Here is a 15,054-nt window from a genome sequence, read left to right as displayed (position 1 = left end):
CCTCCATCTCTTCCTCTGTTGATTCCTCTTCCTCCCCTTCCTCCTTGTCCTCCTCCAAGTTCTTCTCCTCGTTCTCCTTCTTGTCTTCCTCCTCCTCCTCCAGCATGACCTCCATCTCTTCCTCTGTTGATTCCTCTTCCTCCCCTTCCTCCTTGTCCTCCTCCACGTTCTTCTCCTCGTTCTCCTTGTCTTCCTCCTCTTCCTCCAGCATGACCTCCATCTCTTCCTCTGTTGATTCCTCTTCCTCCCCTTCCTCCTTGTCCTCCTCCACGTTCTTCTCCTCGTTCTCCTTCTTGTCTTCCTCCTCTTCCTCCAGCATGGCCTCCATCTCTTCCTCTGTTGATTCCTCTTCCTCCCCTTCCTCCTTGTCCTCCTCCAAGTTCTTCTCCTCGTTCTCCTTCTTGTCTTCCTCCTCCTCCTCCAGCATGACCTCCATCTCTTCCTCTGTTGATTCCTCTTCCTCCCCTTCCTCCTTGTCCTCCTCCACGTTCTTCTCCTCGTTCTCCTTCTTGTCTTCCTCCTCTTCCTCCAGCATGGCCTCCATCTCTTCCTCTGTTGATTCCTCTTCCTCCCCTTCCTCCTTGTCCTCCTCCACGTTCTTCTCCTCGTTCTCCTTCTTGTCTTCCTCCTCTTCCTCCAGCATGGCCTCCATCACTTCCTCTGTTGATTCCTCTTCCTCCCCTTCCTCCTTGTCCTCCTCCACGTTCTTCTCCTCGTTCTCCTTCTTGTCTTCCTCCTCTTCCTCCAGCATGACCTCCATCTCTTCCTCTGTTGATTCCTCTTCCTCCCCTTCCTCCTTGTCCTCCTCCACGTTCTTCTCCTCGTTCTCCTTCTTGTCTTCCTCCTCTTCCTCCAGCATGGCCTCCATCTCTTCCTCTGTTGATTCCTCTTCCTCCCCTTCCTCCTTGTCCTCCTCCACGTTCTTCTCCTCGTTCTCCGTCTTGTCTTCCTCCTCTTCCTCCAGCATGGCCTCCATCTCTTCCTCTGTTGATTCCTCTTCCTCCCCTTCCTCCTTGTCCTCCTCCACGTTCTTCTCCTCGTTCTCCTTCTTGTCTTCCTCCTCCTCCTCCAGCATGACCTCCATCTCTTCCTCTGTTGATTCCTCTTCCTCCCCTTCCTCCTTGTCCTCCTCCACATTCTTCTCCTCGTTCTCCTCCTCGTCTTACTCTTTCTCTGACTCTTTCCATTGTGCTTGAAGACAGATGAACTCACCTGCTGTTTCTTATAATGCTTATACACCTGATTGGTGTGTCTACAATTGAGCAAACAAGTGTTTCCACACCTGATGACTGTGTTGAACCAATTGGTTGGACGGTGCGGTAATTTGACAGTCAGTGCTTTGGTATTGCAAGGAAGTGACTTCATGATAGATGTTTGTGTGTAATGTATGTTAAGTGTGTTTAGTGTTTTGCAAATCACTGTGTGTAGAGTTTTGCAACAAGTGTGAGGTTGACAATGTGCTAATAGTTGTGCAAATATGGGCTGATGTTTTGCTTCTTGAGTGTAAGGTTTTGCTAATAGTGTACTACTTTTAATTTTAGGGTGTAAGTCATCCAAAAAAACTGTATTCTAGTATAGGCCTATTGTTTGTTATGGTAAAAAAGCCATTATGTGTCTACTCATAATCTACTCAAATTAGCCTGGACTCTCAGTCCAGCCTCTCTCATTGTTGACTACTGTAGCCCTAATCTAATTCGAGACCACTCTTCTTGTTCCTTGTCCTCCTCCATTTCTGACTCATCCTCTTCCTCCCCTTGCTCCCCTTCCAACTCCTCTTACTCTGTCTGCATTGTTTGCATCCATTGTCCAGAAGCTATTACTTGACCTTTGGCCTATTTATAGGCCACTACTAAAGTTATGATTGGTTGTTGTTAAGTAAAGCAACAAGTGTTTGCACATGTGAGGAGTTAGTGTGAGGCACTGATGAATTAGTGTGGCATTTTGATTGGTTGTGTTTATAAAAGGAAATCAAGAAACTTCCTGTCAGATTTTTGTGTGTTGCATAGAAAATTGTGTGTTGTGTTTTGCAAAAAAGTGTTTAACAAAATTGAAAACTGAGTAAAAGGCCAAAAATTTGTTTATGGTTTTGCAGATTTAGTGTGTGGTTCTGGTGTTTGAGTGTCAGGTAATAATTTTGTGTGTAAGCAGTTGAAAAAAACTGTAATTCAAAATATAGAAATCTTAATAATTTGACATTATTATATATAATATAGGCACGGCGCTGTTTTGTGTCTCTAAGCATCATGACAGTGTTTCGTTCCTGAATTAATCAACCGTTTAAATGATCAATGATACACTTATTAATAGTGACTTGATAACACCTACTGGCGGTTTTCATTTCACATTTAATATAGTTTAAAGTATTTAAAGTGTTTTTCTTTATAATTGTTAATATCAGTAGGCTATTCAACGTTTTACGATTAAAATATCAAAACATCATTTATGCATTTATAACTGCAGGTTAAAGAATTCATGTCCTGCATTAAACAGTGTGTAAATACATCTAAATGCCTCTTCAGATGCAGCGTGTTTCCTATGCATTGAAAAGATATATTTTGTTTATAATATTTTTTTATTGATTTGGTAACAACCCTGAATTTCTTAACCACTTCAGCTGTTATTTAGATTTTTTGAGAATTAGGCATATGCAATATTGGACCCACCGGTGGGTCCCCAGAGTTGATGTGGTTAAATTAGTATTTGTATAATTTTTTTTTTTTTTTTTTTGCAGACACTTTATTGATTGAATTTAAGAATTTGACGCTAAATATAATGCACTCTTCTAGGAAAAAATATAAAATGCCCATTAACGATAACGATCGAGGACACGACAAATAAAAAAATTAATATGGTCCTTCAATGTTCAACGTCGGAAACAATTGTGCTGCATAATATTTTCTATGATATTTTTAAAGGATTGATTGATGAATCCTGGCAGATTTATTTCAAAATATAGAAATCTTAATTTAACATTATTGCTGAATAAATAATAATAAAATAATATTGACCTAATTAAGATTTTAAATGTAAAATATAAGAAGAGAGGTGCTTGAAAAACAGAACATTTATCAGGCATAATGCATTTTTCCATGCATTTTATTATTATTTTACAGCAACATTCTCAGATCTAGCAGCTGGCCATCAAGTGCTGTAAGCTACATTAAAAATGTAAAAAGATTAAAAAAAAAAAAAAAACACAATAACCCCAGATGTAAATTTAAAAAAAAAATTGGATTTCATAAAACAATACAACATAAGTTTACCTATAAGAAACACAAACTTCCCTAAATGATTGTTTTTGTTATTTATAGGCTTTGTACGTTATCTTTATACTTTTAGTGTAATTAAAAAATGTCAAAAAATTCTAAATTATTATATATTAATATATATATATTTAAAATGCACATTAATTAATATATATTGAGTTGGCCGGGAAAAAGACGCACTAAAAACTGCAATCACAAAAAGGAAAAAAAATTGAATACTAAAATTATATTAGAATCCTAATTTAGATTTTAAATGTAAAATATAAGAAGAGAGGTGCTTGAAAAACTAAACATTAATCAGGCTTAATGTATTTTACAGCCTTTATTATTTTACAGCAACATTCTCAGATCTAGCAGCCAATTGCGATCGATGGGTTGGCCAAGACGATCAAGTACTGTAGGCTACATTAAACATGTAAAAAGATAAAAACAAAATAACCCTAAAATGTCATCTCAAAAAGGATTTCATAATAATAAACGGAATAATTAATGTACATAGAATTGGCCGGGGAAAAGATGCACTAAAAAACTGCAATCACAAAAAAAAAAAAAAAAAAGTCAGACGCAGACGTCACGTTATAATGCAGACGGAGATGTCACGTCCATTGAGAGCAGTGAATGAAGTGCAAGTAAATTGTGCATTGCCTCACACACAGCCCTGAGCCGTGTGAGGACCGTGTTCTGATCCGTGTTAGGGAATAAATAAATAACTTCACTGCTACACGTGATTCACGCGTGAACGTCTGGCTCGACACTTCACTGCCACACGTGATTTACGTGACGTCTGCGTAACGTCTACGCCTCGTCTGCGCCTTAAAATGAATGGATTTAATAGCAAAAAATCAAGACGTCAGTGAGACGTTCAGTGAGACGAGTGCATGTTACAACGTCATATTAAAGATCTAATCAGAACGCCATAAGCATGTGAGTGTGTGAGAGTGTGCGTGTGTGTGTGTGTGTGTCAGGGTCTCCGCGGATCCTTAAAAACTATTAAAACGTCTTAAAATATAAGTTTTTTAAGGTCTTAAAATGTATTAAATTGCGCTAATTTTTGAAGAGTGGCATTAAATTTCATGTGGGCGGAATGAAAGAAAGTTATCGGAAAAACTATTTTCCATGCTAACGTAATTTCACCAGCGCACGTCCCTGTCTGAAGACATTAGAAAGTAGCGTGTGCCTATATCACAGGCATCATACACCATTAAGGGGGCAGTGTTTTCCCAGTAGGCCTGTCATAGAAACAGACGAAGAAGTGTTTCATTCAGAGTGGCAGACGCGAGCCAAGAGGGGAAAGTGCAGGTTTAATAATAACTGGCTCGATGATGAGAAATATAGCAGGTTACAAAAAACGACGGAATACGAAGTGCGGTGCAGACTTTGCAAAAAGACCATACAATTGGGAACAATGAGCTGCAAAGCCCCTTGACGCACAAGGGGAGAAGCACAAGCGCTATGCCGATAGTCAGGCAACAACTGTCCCCATTCAGATGTTTGCAGCATCGGTATCTACTTCAAAGGCTAACGTTACACCCGCGTTGGTGTCTTCGGGTCCCAGTACAAGTAATGCCTTCGGTACATTCTCCCTAACCACTACACTGAAGGCCGAAATGCTGTGGGCTTTGCACATGGTTAGCCGACATCACTCCAACGAAGACGTGAGCACCAGTGATGCGCGGGTCAATGTATTAATAACCCGCACACGACTGACGTTTTCAACTGAGCCACCTGCAACTAGGACCGCAAAAAAGAAAATATTGTACCCGACCCGATTCCTGACCCGCAGTAAATGCTCATTGTAGCGTCATTGGGCCATAGACATAGGAACTAGGCAAAAAAAAAACCCTATATTCTAATTTTGTTAAGAATGATACAAAATCGTCAATAAGCTCATCATTTGTACTAAAGTAGTCTAGTCTGGCTATGTCTATTTTGATGTTTGAATTTCAGCAGAGGTTCGGGTTTGTTCCGAGCGCATTTCTGAATATTCCGCTCAGCTCACTCATTCCGTGGGGTCGCTCACTCAACCCAGAATGGCCTGCTGGTTCGAGAAATGTAATTGTTTAGTAATAAACTAGTGTTTTCTGTGTCGCTGCAAAGATGAAGTTGGCGATGCTTACTCGCCATGAATGCCAGAGAGAAATGCATATTTCATATGGATTATATAATCAGAGAGTAGCCTACTTGTTTTGATTTGAATATTTTATTTTAAAATAGACATTTCAAGCTTTCTGCAATATATAGCCTATATTTGTCATATCTGTGAGGCACAAGCTGAGTTTCGGCGTCCTCCAGTTAACATGCAATGCAAGTGATCGTGCCGGCACCTCATTACATTGTCTGTTATATATTTGCTTCTTATTTATAAAATACGGGCAATTGATTGATAAAACATTGATCAAAATTAAGATTGTGTCTAGTACTACATAAATCACAAAGGTTTATTTGGCATCTTTATTTCAAACGACCCGACCGACCGCGACCTGATTCTCATAAAAAATATTTTTGGATGACCACAGGCACCCGCTCATTTTGGATCAACCCTCGCATCACTGGTGAGCACCGTCTTCAGGGCAATGTTCCCTGACTCGGAATGTGCAAAAACATTTAGTTGTGGCAAGGACAAAACCTCTTATCTTGCTCAATTTGGACTTGTTCCGTACATAAAAAGGCAACGTCTGTTGAAAGCTGAATTTTCAGCATCATTCCTCCAGCTTCAGTGTCACATGTAACATCAGTCGATCACATGATCATTTAGAAATCATTCTAATATTCTGATTTATTATGAGTGTTGGAAACAGTTCTGCTGTCTCATATATTTGATCAATAAAAGGTTAAAAAGAACTGCATTTATTCAAAATAAAAAAAATAAATTCTAATAATATATATTCTAATAATATATTTTCTCTACTATCACTTTTTATCAATTTAACACATCCTTGCTGAATAAAAGTATTGATTTTATTTTATTTTTAAAAGAAAGAAAAAAAATTACTGACCCCAAATTACTGACCAGTAGTGTATATTGTTTTTCTGTATTTTTGATCAAATAAATGCAGGCTTGATGACCAGAAGAAACTTCTTTCAAAAACAATACAAATAGTAATGTTTCCAAACTTTTGGTCTGTACTATATATATATATATATATATATATATATATATATATATAATTATTATTTATTTTGCCGGGATAATGGTCTTAATTTTTATTCTTGAAGGTCTTAAAAAGGTCTTAAAAGTCATTAAAATTTTTGGTAAAAATGTGCAGATACCCTGTGTGTGTGTGTGTGTGTGTGTGTGTGTGTGTGTGTGTGTGTGTTTCATATCAGGACACAACTCTATGTATAATGACATGGGTATGACACAGGCATTTTTCAAAACGCTTATAAATCATACAGAATGAGGTTTTTTTGAGAAAGTAAAAATGCACAAAGTTTCCTGTTAGGTGTAGGGTTGGTGTAGGGCCATAGAATATACAGTTTGTACAGTATAAAAACCATTACACCTATGGGATGAACACACTTTACACAGAAACAAACATGTGTGTGTGTGTGCAGTGGGACATCCGCTCCGGTGAGGTGGTTCAGGAGTACGACAGACACCTCGGTGCGGTCAACACAATCACTTTCGTGGATGAGAACCGGCGCTTCGTCAGCACGTCAGACGACAAGAGCCTGCGCGTCTGGGAGTGGTGAGGAACTCTGCACCAGAACACACTCACAGCTCAGAGATTAATCACCAGAATCATGTCCACTTTCTTCGAGCAGATGTCAGTTTTACCTTTTAATCTTCTGATTCCAGGTGAAAAGGGATTCGTTCGTTTTAGTTAAACTTGGGTCAAAAAAAACAACAAATCAACGTCAGGGTTATTGAAGTTCACTGAAACTACAACTGAACATAAAACCATTAAAAATGGTTCATAAATGTTAATAAAATATATAATTTTTTATTCAGCTAATTTTCTAGGCAGCTTTTTTATTTTCATGTAAAAAAAATATATAATTATGTGTGTGTGTGTGTGTACATGTACATATATACACACACACATTTTTTTATAACTAATAAAAACAACAAAAGTGCCTAACAATATTACTAAAACTTAAAAATACAATTATAAATTCAAAAAATATTTTGAACTCATTCAAAATAATGATTTAAGTATATAATAGTTTCTTAATTAAATAAAAATTTCACTGATCAACATTTTCCCAGAAATGATTTGAATGTTACTGAAACAAATTCATTTAGTTGAAAACCACACAAAAAAAAGGTTGTTTAATAATCAGTTGCATATAAACCTTCAAATTGTAGATTTTAAATCAGCTTTTTAATGTGATATTTGTTTCTACTCCAGTGTGTTGATTTAAACGGTAGCTTTAATAACTTCTTTTCATGTCCGATTTATCCGTGCATGAATTATTAAAAGACAGGAGAAGAAAGAATATAATTAAGATCTTGCCATATGCTCATCTCTAGAGTTCACCTTCTGTCGAGTTTCAGGTCATTAAATGTTGTGTTGGAGTTATTTCGGACCGCTCTGTGTCTCAGCTGCTGATGTTCTGCTCCAGTTTGGAGATGTTCGCTCTGTCGTAGATGGATTGCAAACCTCAGACATAACCGAGAGAGAAGCAGCAGATCTCTGTGTGTTCTGGATTATATGTAGCTTTAATACACTCTTACAGGCAATTATGGAGGAAATAGTTTTCTTTGTGGTTAAAGAAATAACTGAGTCAAATGATCTAAAATTGAAAAATTACACACAAAAAATAAACACTTATCTGTGTGTGTGTGTGTGTGTGTGTGTGTGTGTGCCAAGGCAAAAAAAAAAAAAAGAATTAGAATATTGTGAAATGTTAACATTTAAATTAAATGTTTTTATTAATAATAATAATAATAATAATAATTTATTCCTGTGATTTAGAATTCTAAAAATCTTATTGATCTTTAATTTTATTATTTTGCAAATAAATAATGTTAAATATTCTTTTTACCAAATTAATCAATTAAAATTTGTATTAAAGTTTATACATGTACTTTATTTATAAAAACCTCCTTATATGCATAGAATGTAATGTTTTGTAAAGATGTTATATACATGTATATATTTATATAGACAGAGGACCGAGAGAGATTAAATAAATATTTATTAGAATTTAAATTATATTAAATGTATATACTTTTAAATGCGTTTTTATTTTGTTTAGGGACTTTTACAAAAATGTACTTTTTTTATAAATCTAAACTATATATATATATATATATATATATATATATAATTTATGAAAAATTATATCAAATCTAAAAAAAAATATTAATATATTATACATTTTAAATGTATATGTAAGTGTATTTGTTTTCGTTTTCGTACTTTTTTTTAAAAATATAATTATTTATTATAAATATACACTAACTAAATAAAATACATTTTCCACATCAACTGGCATATTTTTTCCAAAAGCAGTATATGCTCATCAATACTTTCATATTTAAACGTCCATCTGTGTGTCTGAATACACACGTTCAGAACAGACTGCAGTGCAGCTTTCATGCTTTACAGTACGATCTCTGTGTGTGTTTTTAGGGATATTCCTGTGGACTTCAAGTACATCGCTGAGCCCAGTATGCACTCGATGCCTGCCGTCACACTCTCGCCCAATGGTGAGTGATCTGTGCATGTCATGTAACTCTCACTTCCTGTCTGTGATCAATAATGGAGTAGATCACTATGGCATTATTTCCCTGTCAAATGTCGAGAGAGCATAATTGTAGCGCGTAAGTACATTAATATAATGCGCGAGCGTCAATCTCTGCTCGCGCGCAGGAACTGGGCACGCGCTCTCAGATACACGTTGCAATTTTCTCTGGGCCTGCACTTAAAACGCGTTCAGTGCAATCGCAGTGAATCTCTTCTCTTCCATTAAAGTAAGCGTGTATGTACTTAGACTGTGTCCCGTGCGTTCGCGCATGGCCAAGTACTGTTCTCTTCAATTTCTTTCTCTTTGCTCTTGGCATAAACGCTGTCAAAACGGCAACAACCAATCAGAAATAGGCTTCAACGACTGACCAATGAAAACGCGACATCGTACATGGGATCTTATTGTTTGATATTGAACCGCACATGGAACATTACATTTACATTTATTCATTTAGCAGACGCTTTTATCCAAAGCGACTTACAGATGAGGACAGTGGAAGCAATCAAAAAGAGCAATGATATATAAGTGCTATAACAAGTCTCAGTTAGGTTAACACAGTACACGTAGCATGGGATTTTAAATAATACAAATACATAAAAAGAAAACATATAGAATAAAAAAAAAGAATAGAGTATTGACGGTGTTTGACAGGTGCAATATGCCAGTGTGTCACCGGCCTAAGGTTTTCAAAAGGCATCACTACAACTAGGAAAAAAACGATTGTAATTCAAACGCAGCTCCCGTCGGCATTTAAACAGACCTTTGCTCTTAATTCTGATCGGTCCAACGCAATAACGAAATCTGAGCAGGTCTAAAAACTGAAACTGTTGATGCTGCACTTTACACTTTGGAAAAGTTATATATATTTTTTAAATATGAGCAAGCCTACAAGCTGGGATTGGTAATGCTGCACTGTAATCATAGTTATTTATTTATATTGTTCATTATATTTTATTATATGATATTGTTTTGAGACTAAGAGTATTTTATTTAGTGGAGAACTTTGCAGCTGTATTTTATTTCTTATTCTTTTTTTATTATATATATATTTTATTAAAAAGTATTTTAAAAAAGTGTAAATTGTTTAAAAAAAGTTTTTAGTAACAAACAACCTGCAGTTTAATGTTTGCATTTCTTTCCCTTACTGTACCGAAAATGAACCGAACCGTGACTTTAAAACCGAGGTACGTACCGAACCGTGATGTTTGCGTACCGTTACACCCCTAATATACATACAAACACATACACACATATATATATATACACACACACACACACACACACACACACACACACAATTGCATAATAAATGAAAAGAAAACGGAATACAAAAATATTAGAAAAGTAGTTAGATTTTTTTTTTTAAGAATATAATTAGAATAGTGAGCGCAAGCTTCTAGAGGCACATAAGTCTGAAGTAACAAATTTAGGTAAATGGGTGCAGAGCCAGTGGTAGTTTTGTAGGCAGACATTAATGCCTTGAATTTTATGCGAGCAGCTATTGGAAGCCAGTGCAAACTGATAAACAGAGGTGTGTCGTGTATTGTTTTTGGCTCATTTAAAATTAATCTTGCTGCCGCGTTCTGGATTAATTGTAAAGGTTTGATATAACTGGCTGGAAGACCTGCCAAGAGGGCATTGCAATAGTCCAGCCTGGACAGAACAAGAGCATGAACAAGGAGCTGTGCAGCATGTTCAGAAAGAAAGGGCTTGATCTTCTTGATGTTGAATAAAGCAAATCTGCAGGATCCGACAGTTTTAGCAATGTGGTCTGAGAAAGTCAGCTGATCATCAATCATAACATGGAATAAATTCACTGACGTTCAATCAAGACGAGCAGAGATGGATCCACCGATTCGACGATCTCCGGTAACCAGTTTTATTTGTTTTGATGTTAAATATGTCAAATGTATCGTCTTGATTGAACTTCAGTGAACTTATTCCATGTGTTCCATGTGCGGTTCAATATCAACCAATAAGATTCCATGTACGATGTCGCGTTTTCATTGGTCAGTCGTTGAAGCCTATTTCTGATTGGTTGTTGCCGTTTTGACAGCGTTTATGCCAAGAGCAAAGAGAAAGAAATTGAAGAGAACAGTACTTGGCCATGCGCGAACGCACGGGACACAGTCTAAGTACATACACGCTTACTTTAATCGAAGAGAAGAGATTCACTGCGATTGCACTGAACGCGTTTTAAGTGCAGGCATACTCTCTTAGCGAGCCCAGAGAACATTCTTACAAGAGCAACGTGTATCTGAGAGTGTTTTTAGACTATCAAATAGCTCAAAATATTTAATTGATGGAACTCTATTGTTCAGTAACAGGTTCAAATTGAGTCGAAAGTTATTTTTGTCTCCAAGTGTCCATAATGCAAGCTAAAAATATGGATGAAGAAGAGCATTTGGCTTTTTGAGTGTAATTTAAAATGTTTGTTTTAATATTTATTATTTTACTATATTTATGGTTCTGTTTAATGGATTTTAAAACACAAATTTAATTTTTACTTTTTTTTTTATTAAAAAAAAAAAAAAAGTTAAATTATGTATACATTTGAAGTACATTTTAAATCATGCATTAAAAAGATTTAAATATCTTTTAATTTGTCCATTTTAAAAAGTGGTTTAATTTTCCTTTGCTAATTATTGATGGATTTTACACAGTTAAATTAACTCAAAAAGTTGATTGTACAGTATTTTTTTTCTTCTATCGATTAAAAAATTGATAAATTACATCTTTGGCTGTTTTGAATGCAATTTATTATTTATTTTTTTCATTTATTTTAATATTAGTGTACTATAGTTATGATTTTATTTATAGTTATAGTTTATAGTTATCTATATTTTTATTTACTATAGTTATTAAATTTTAAAGTATGAATTCAATAAACCGTTTTAATGTTTATTTTTCATTTTAAAGATTTTTTTAAATACTTTGTTTCATTTTAACTGTTAAACTAAAATATTTAAATAAACGGTTTCATATATATCTTAATTTGTCCATTCAAAAAGTGATTTATTTCCTTTTTTATGGTTGAAATTAAATAAGAGTCTTTAATTTTATTTTTGAATCTCTTCTAGTCCTCTAGCTTATTTTTATTAGTTTATTGTTTGAAGGAGTCTTGAATGTGAGCTGGAGATCGGGGCATGGCAGTAATGAGTTAATGAATGTGATTAACTTTAGGGAAGTGGCTGGCGTGTCAGTCCATGGATAATCAGATCCTGATCTTCGGAGCGCAGAACAGATTCCGGCTCAACAAGAAGAAGATCTTCAAGGGTCACATGGTGGCGGGATACGCCTGTCAGGTGGACTTCTCTCCAGACATGAGGTGAGGCACTGATTAGTGTGATTCCTAACGAGACGCTCCGGAACAATGACAGATGAGCTGGTCTCACTCAGGTCCAGTGGGCTCTACAGGACAGGCTTGAGACGGGTTATAGATGTTGAAGATCATTTTGAAACGAAGCCACATTGTGTGACTAATTTTTTCTCAAAATTGCTTTTTAAAATGCTAATTATTTTTAATAAATGCTCCAGGCCTGCTATGCTTGTTTTTAACAAAACACACACACATTTATTTATATATATATATATATATATATATATATATATATAATGATTATTATGATTACTAAAATATTAAACTTATTTAAAATGCATGCAGTTTTTACAGTGAAATTATTACATTATTAAGAAAAAATATTATAGTAATAAAAATAAAAATACTTTTGTTTTACAGTACAACTGTAAAATTACAATACTAATATTTATGCAGTCTTCCCTTTCAAACAATAAACCTTTTAAGGGTTTTTTAATTTATTTTTTTAATTTATTTTTATTTATTTTTGGAGTGCATATATTTATGTAATAATTAATAATAATCACATTTAAGCCATCTTGAGATTTTGGTTTTATTTAAAACAAAAAAAGAAATATTCGGGTTTTATTTTTAAATTTTACTGTAAAATAAAAGTGTTTTAGAGGAATTGAATACATTTACGGTACTAATTTATGAAGTCTTTATTTTAAAACGTTAAATACACTTTTTTATTTTATTTAAAATGTTGTTTATATTGGTGGAGCAGCATATATATATATAATTATACTTAAATATGTATATTTTTATTGGTGCATCTAAAAGATATTTTAAGTATAATTTTTACTCGTTCATTTATTGACAATCTTTATGGAAAATATGCCTTTAATTAAAAAAGATTTTTACTGTTTTTCTTGCATTGAAGACATTTTTTTATTGAAATCATGATTTCTCTGATTGAAAATAAAAAAAACTTTTTTGAACCATTTCAGAGCACCTCATGAATACGGAGTTATATTTTGAATCATTAAAAGTTATATATATGTTACCAGTGTATTGTTTTACTGCAGTTATGTGGTTTCCGGCGACGCTGACGGGAAGCTGAATATCTGGGACTGGAAGACGACGAAGCTGTATCACCGGATCAAGGCTCATGATAAGGTGTGCATCAGCGCGCTCTGGCATCCTCACGAGACGTCGAAGGTGATCACCTGCGGCTGGGACGGACAGATCAAGCTCTGGGACTGAGCGCAGCACGCCGTCCTGAGACTGAGCGTTTAACACTGATGTCAGAGTAATAATGGGCTGGCATCCAGTCCCCCCCCCACACACACACACACACACACACCAGAGACTTGCAGCTCATGCTTCTTGTTTTATAATGAATGAATCTGTATCTCCAGTGTCTCACATTCGTCTCTTTTTGAGGATAATAAATGCATCTTGTTTATTTCTGCTGTCTTTGTGTTTTGGTTGAATTGTCCCCCGTTCATTTTCAGAGAATGGATTACAATAAAGCGTGTGATTAGAGGCATAAAGAAAGTACTTTACCATCTCTAATGAGGGAATGAACTCCTCAAATTGACTCCCTAAGACTTTGATTGCAGTGTAAAGTACTGCATTTTAATTTTAACTCAATATATGCTCTCTCTCTCCGTGTCTCTCTCTTAATATATATGTGCATGTATATATAAAGTTCTGGTGTGATCAATTTTGCACTGCAAGGAAGGCTCAGAGGCGCTTCTGAAGTGGCATTTAGATGTCTTTAACCCAGATGATTTAATCCTGCTCAGAGGTGGCATAAGTGCATTTAAACCACGATCATGACTGTAGACTTTGATACTAAGGGCTGAGGTGGGTCTGAACGGGTTTATTTTAGTCTTTATGTGGAATAATGTCTTTACACAGAATTTAAGCATGCTCAGAGCAGCCTTAACTCGGCTGTGTAAAGATGTCTTTTTATTATTTAAAACGATTTTCTGAATAATAATAATAAATGCATTTTTTTTTACTCTACAGTACAATAATGTTATTATAATAGTAATATTTATTGATTACATTTTTATAATTTGGATAAAATGTTTATTCCAAATAATAAGTATAATAATAATAATTATTATTAAATTCTCAATTTTTACTTTTTAGTACAATAGAAGTATTGCAATCTTTATATTTATTTACTGGTTTAATTTTTATAACTATATATATATATATGAAATGCAAAATTGTAAAATTATAATAAAAGTATTGTTCTAAATAATAATATTATTATTAAATGCTCCTTTTTACCTTACAGTACTATAGTTTTATTGCAATATTTCTTTATTGGTTTAATTTGTATTATTTAAAAAAATGAAATAATATTCTAAATAATAATTAAATGTTTTTTTATTTATAAAAAACATGCTTGTGTATGAGTTTAATCTGACAGATGGGTAAATGTTTAGTTTTTTAATTAACTGTAATCTAGAGAACAGGTGTTTTTCCAAAGCAATCAACACTTCCATTATAAGACGGATAGACTGCAACGGTTTGAGTTAAAAATCTCAGTTTGTGTTCTACTGAAGAAACAAAGTCACCGACATCTAGGGTTAAGCAGGTCAAATTTTCATTTTTGGGATAACTTTCCCTTTAATGCTGGATTTTTTTCAGCTTTAGTCTTCTCTAGATGTTAACTGATGAGTGCTGGGGATTATTGTGATGTTTTTATCAGCTCTCATTCTGACGGCACCCATTCACTTGCATTGAGCAAGTGATGCAATGCAACATTTCTCCAAA

At 34.7% G+C, this 15,054-nt stretch overlaps 1 protein-coding gene across 2 annotated transcripts in view; it reads left to right on the top strand.

Moving 5' to 3' along the window:
* Window positions 1–15,054, top strand: part of LOC132092048 (pre-mRNA-processing factor 17-like) — a 50,312-nt gene that overhangs the window by 13,092 nt on the left and 22,166 nt on the right. The window contains exons 12-15 of one of the 2 annotated variants that reach the window (XM_059498110.1): window positions 6,822–6,955; window positions 8,846–8,922; window positions 12,144–12,288; window positions 13,347–13,525. In XM_059498110.1, coding sequence (XP_059354093.1) covers window positions 6,822–6,955; window positions 8,846–8,922; window positions 12,144–12,288; window positions 13,347–13,524 — 534 coding nt within the window. In that variant the 3' untranslated portion in view covers window position 13,525. Of the gene's footprint in view, window positions 1–6,821; window positions 6,956–8,845; window positions 8,923–12,143; window positions 12,289–13,346; window positions 13,727–15,054 lie in introns of those variants that run through there. The other variant, XM_059498109.1, reaches the window with a different exon arrangement.

This window comes from Carassius carassius, chromosome 18 (genome assembly GCF_963082965.1).
Source record: "Carassius carassius chromosome 18, fCarCar2.1, whole genome shotgun sequence".
Lineage (NCBI taxonomy): Eukaryota > Metazoa > Chordata > Actinopteri > Cypriniformes > Cyprinidae > Carassius > Carassius carassius.
This window is presented reverse-complemented; position numbering and strand designations above follow the sequence as displayed.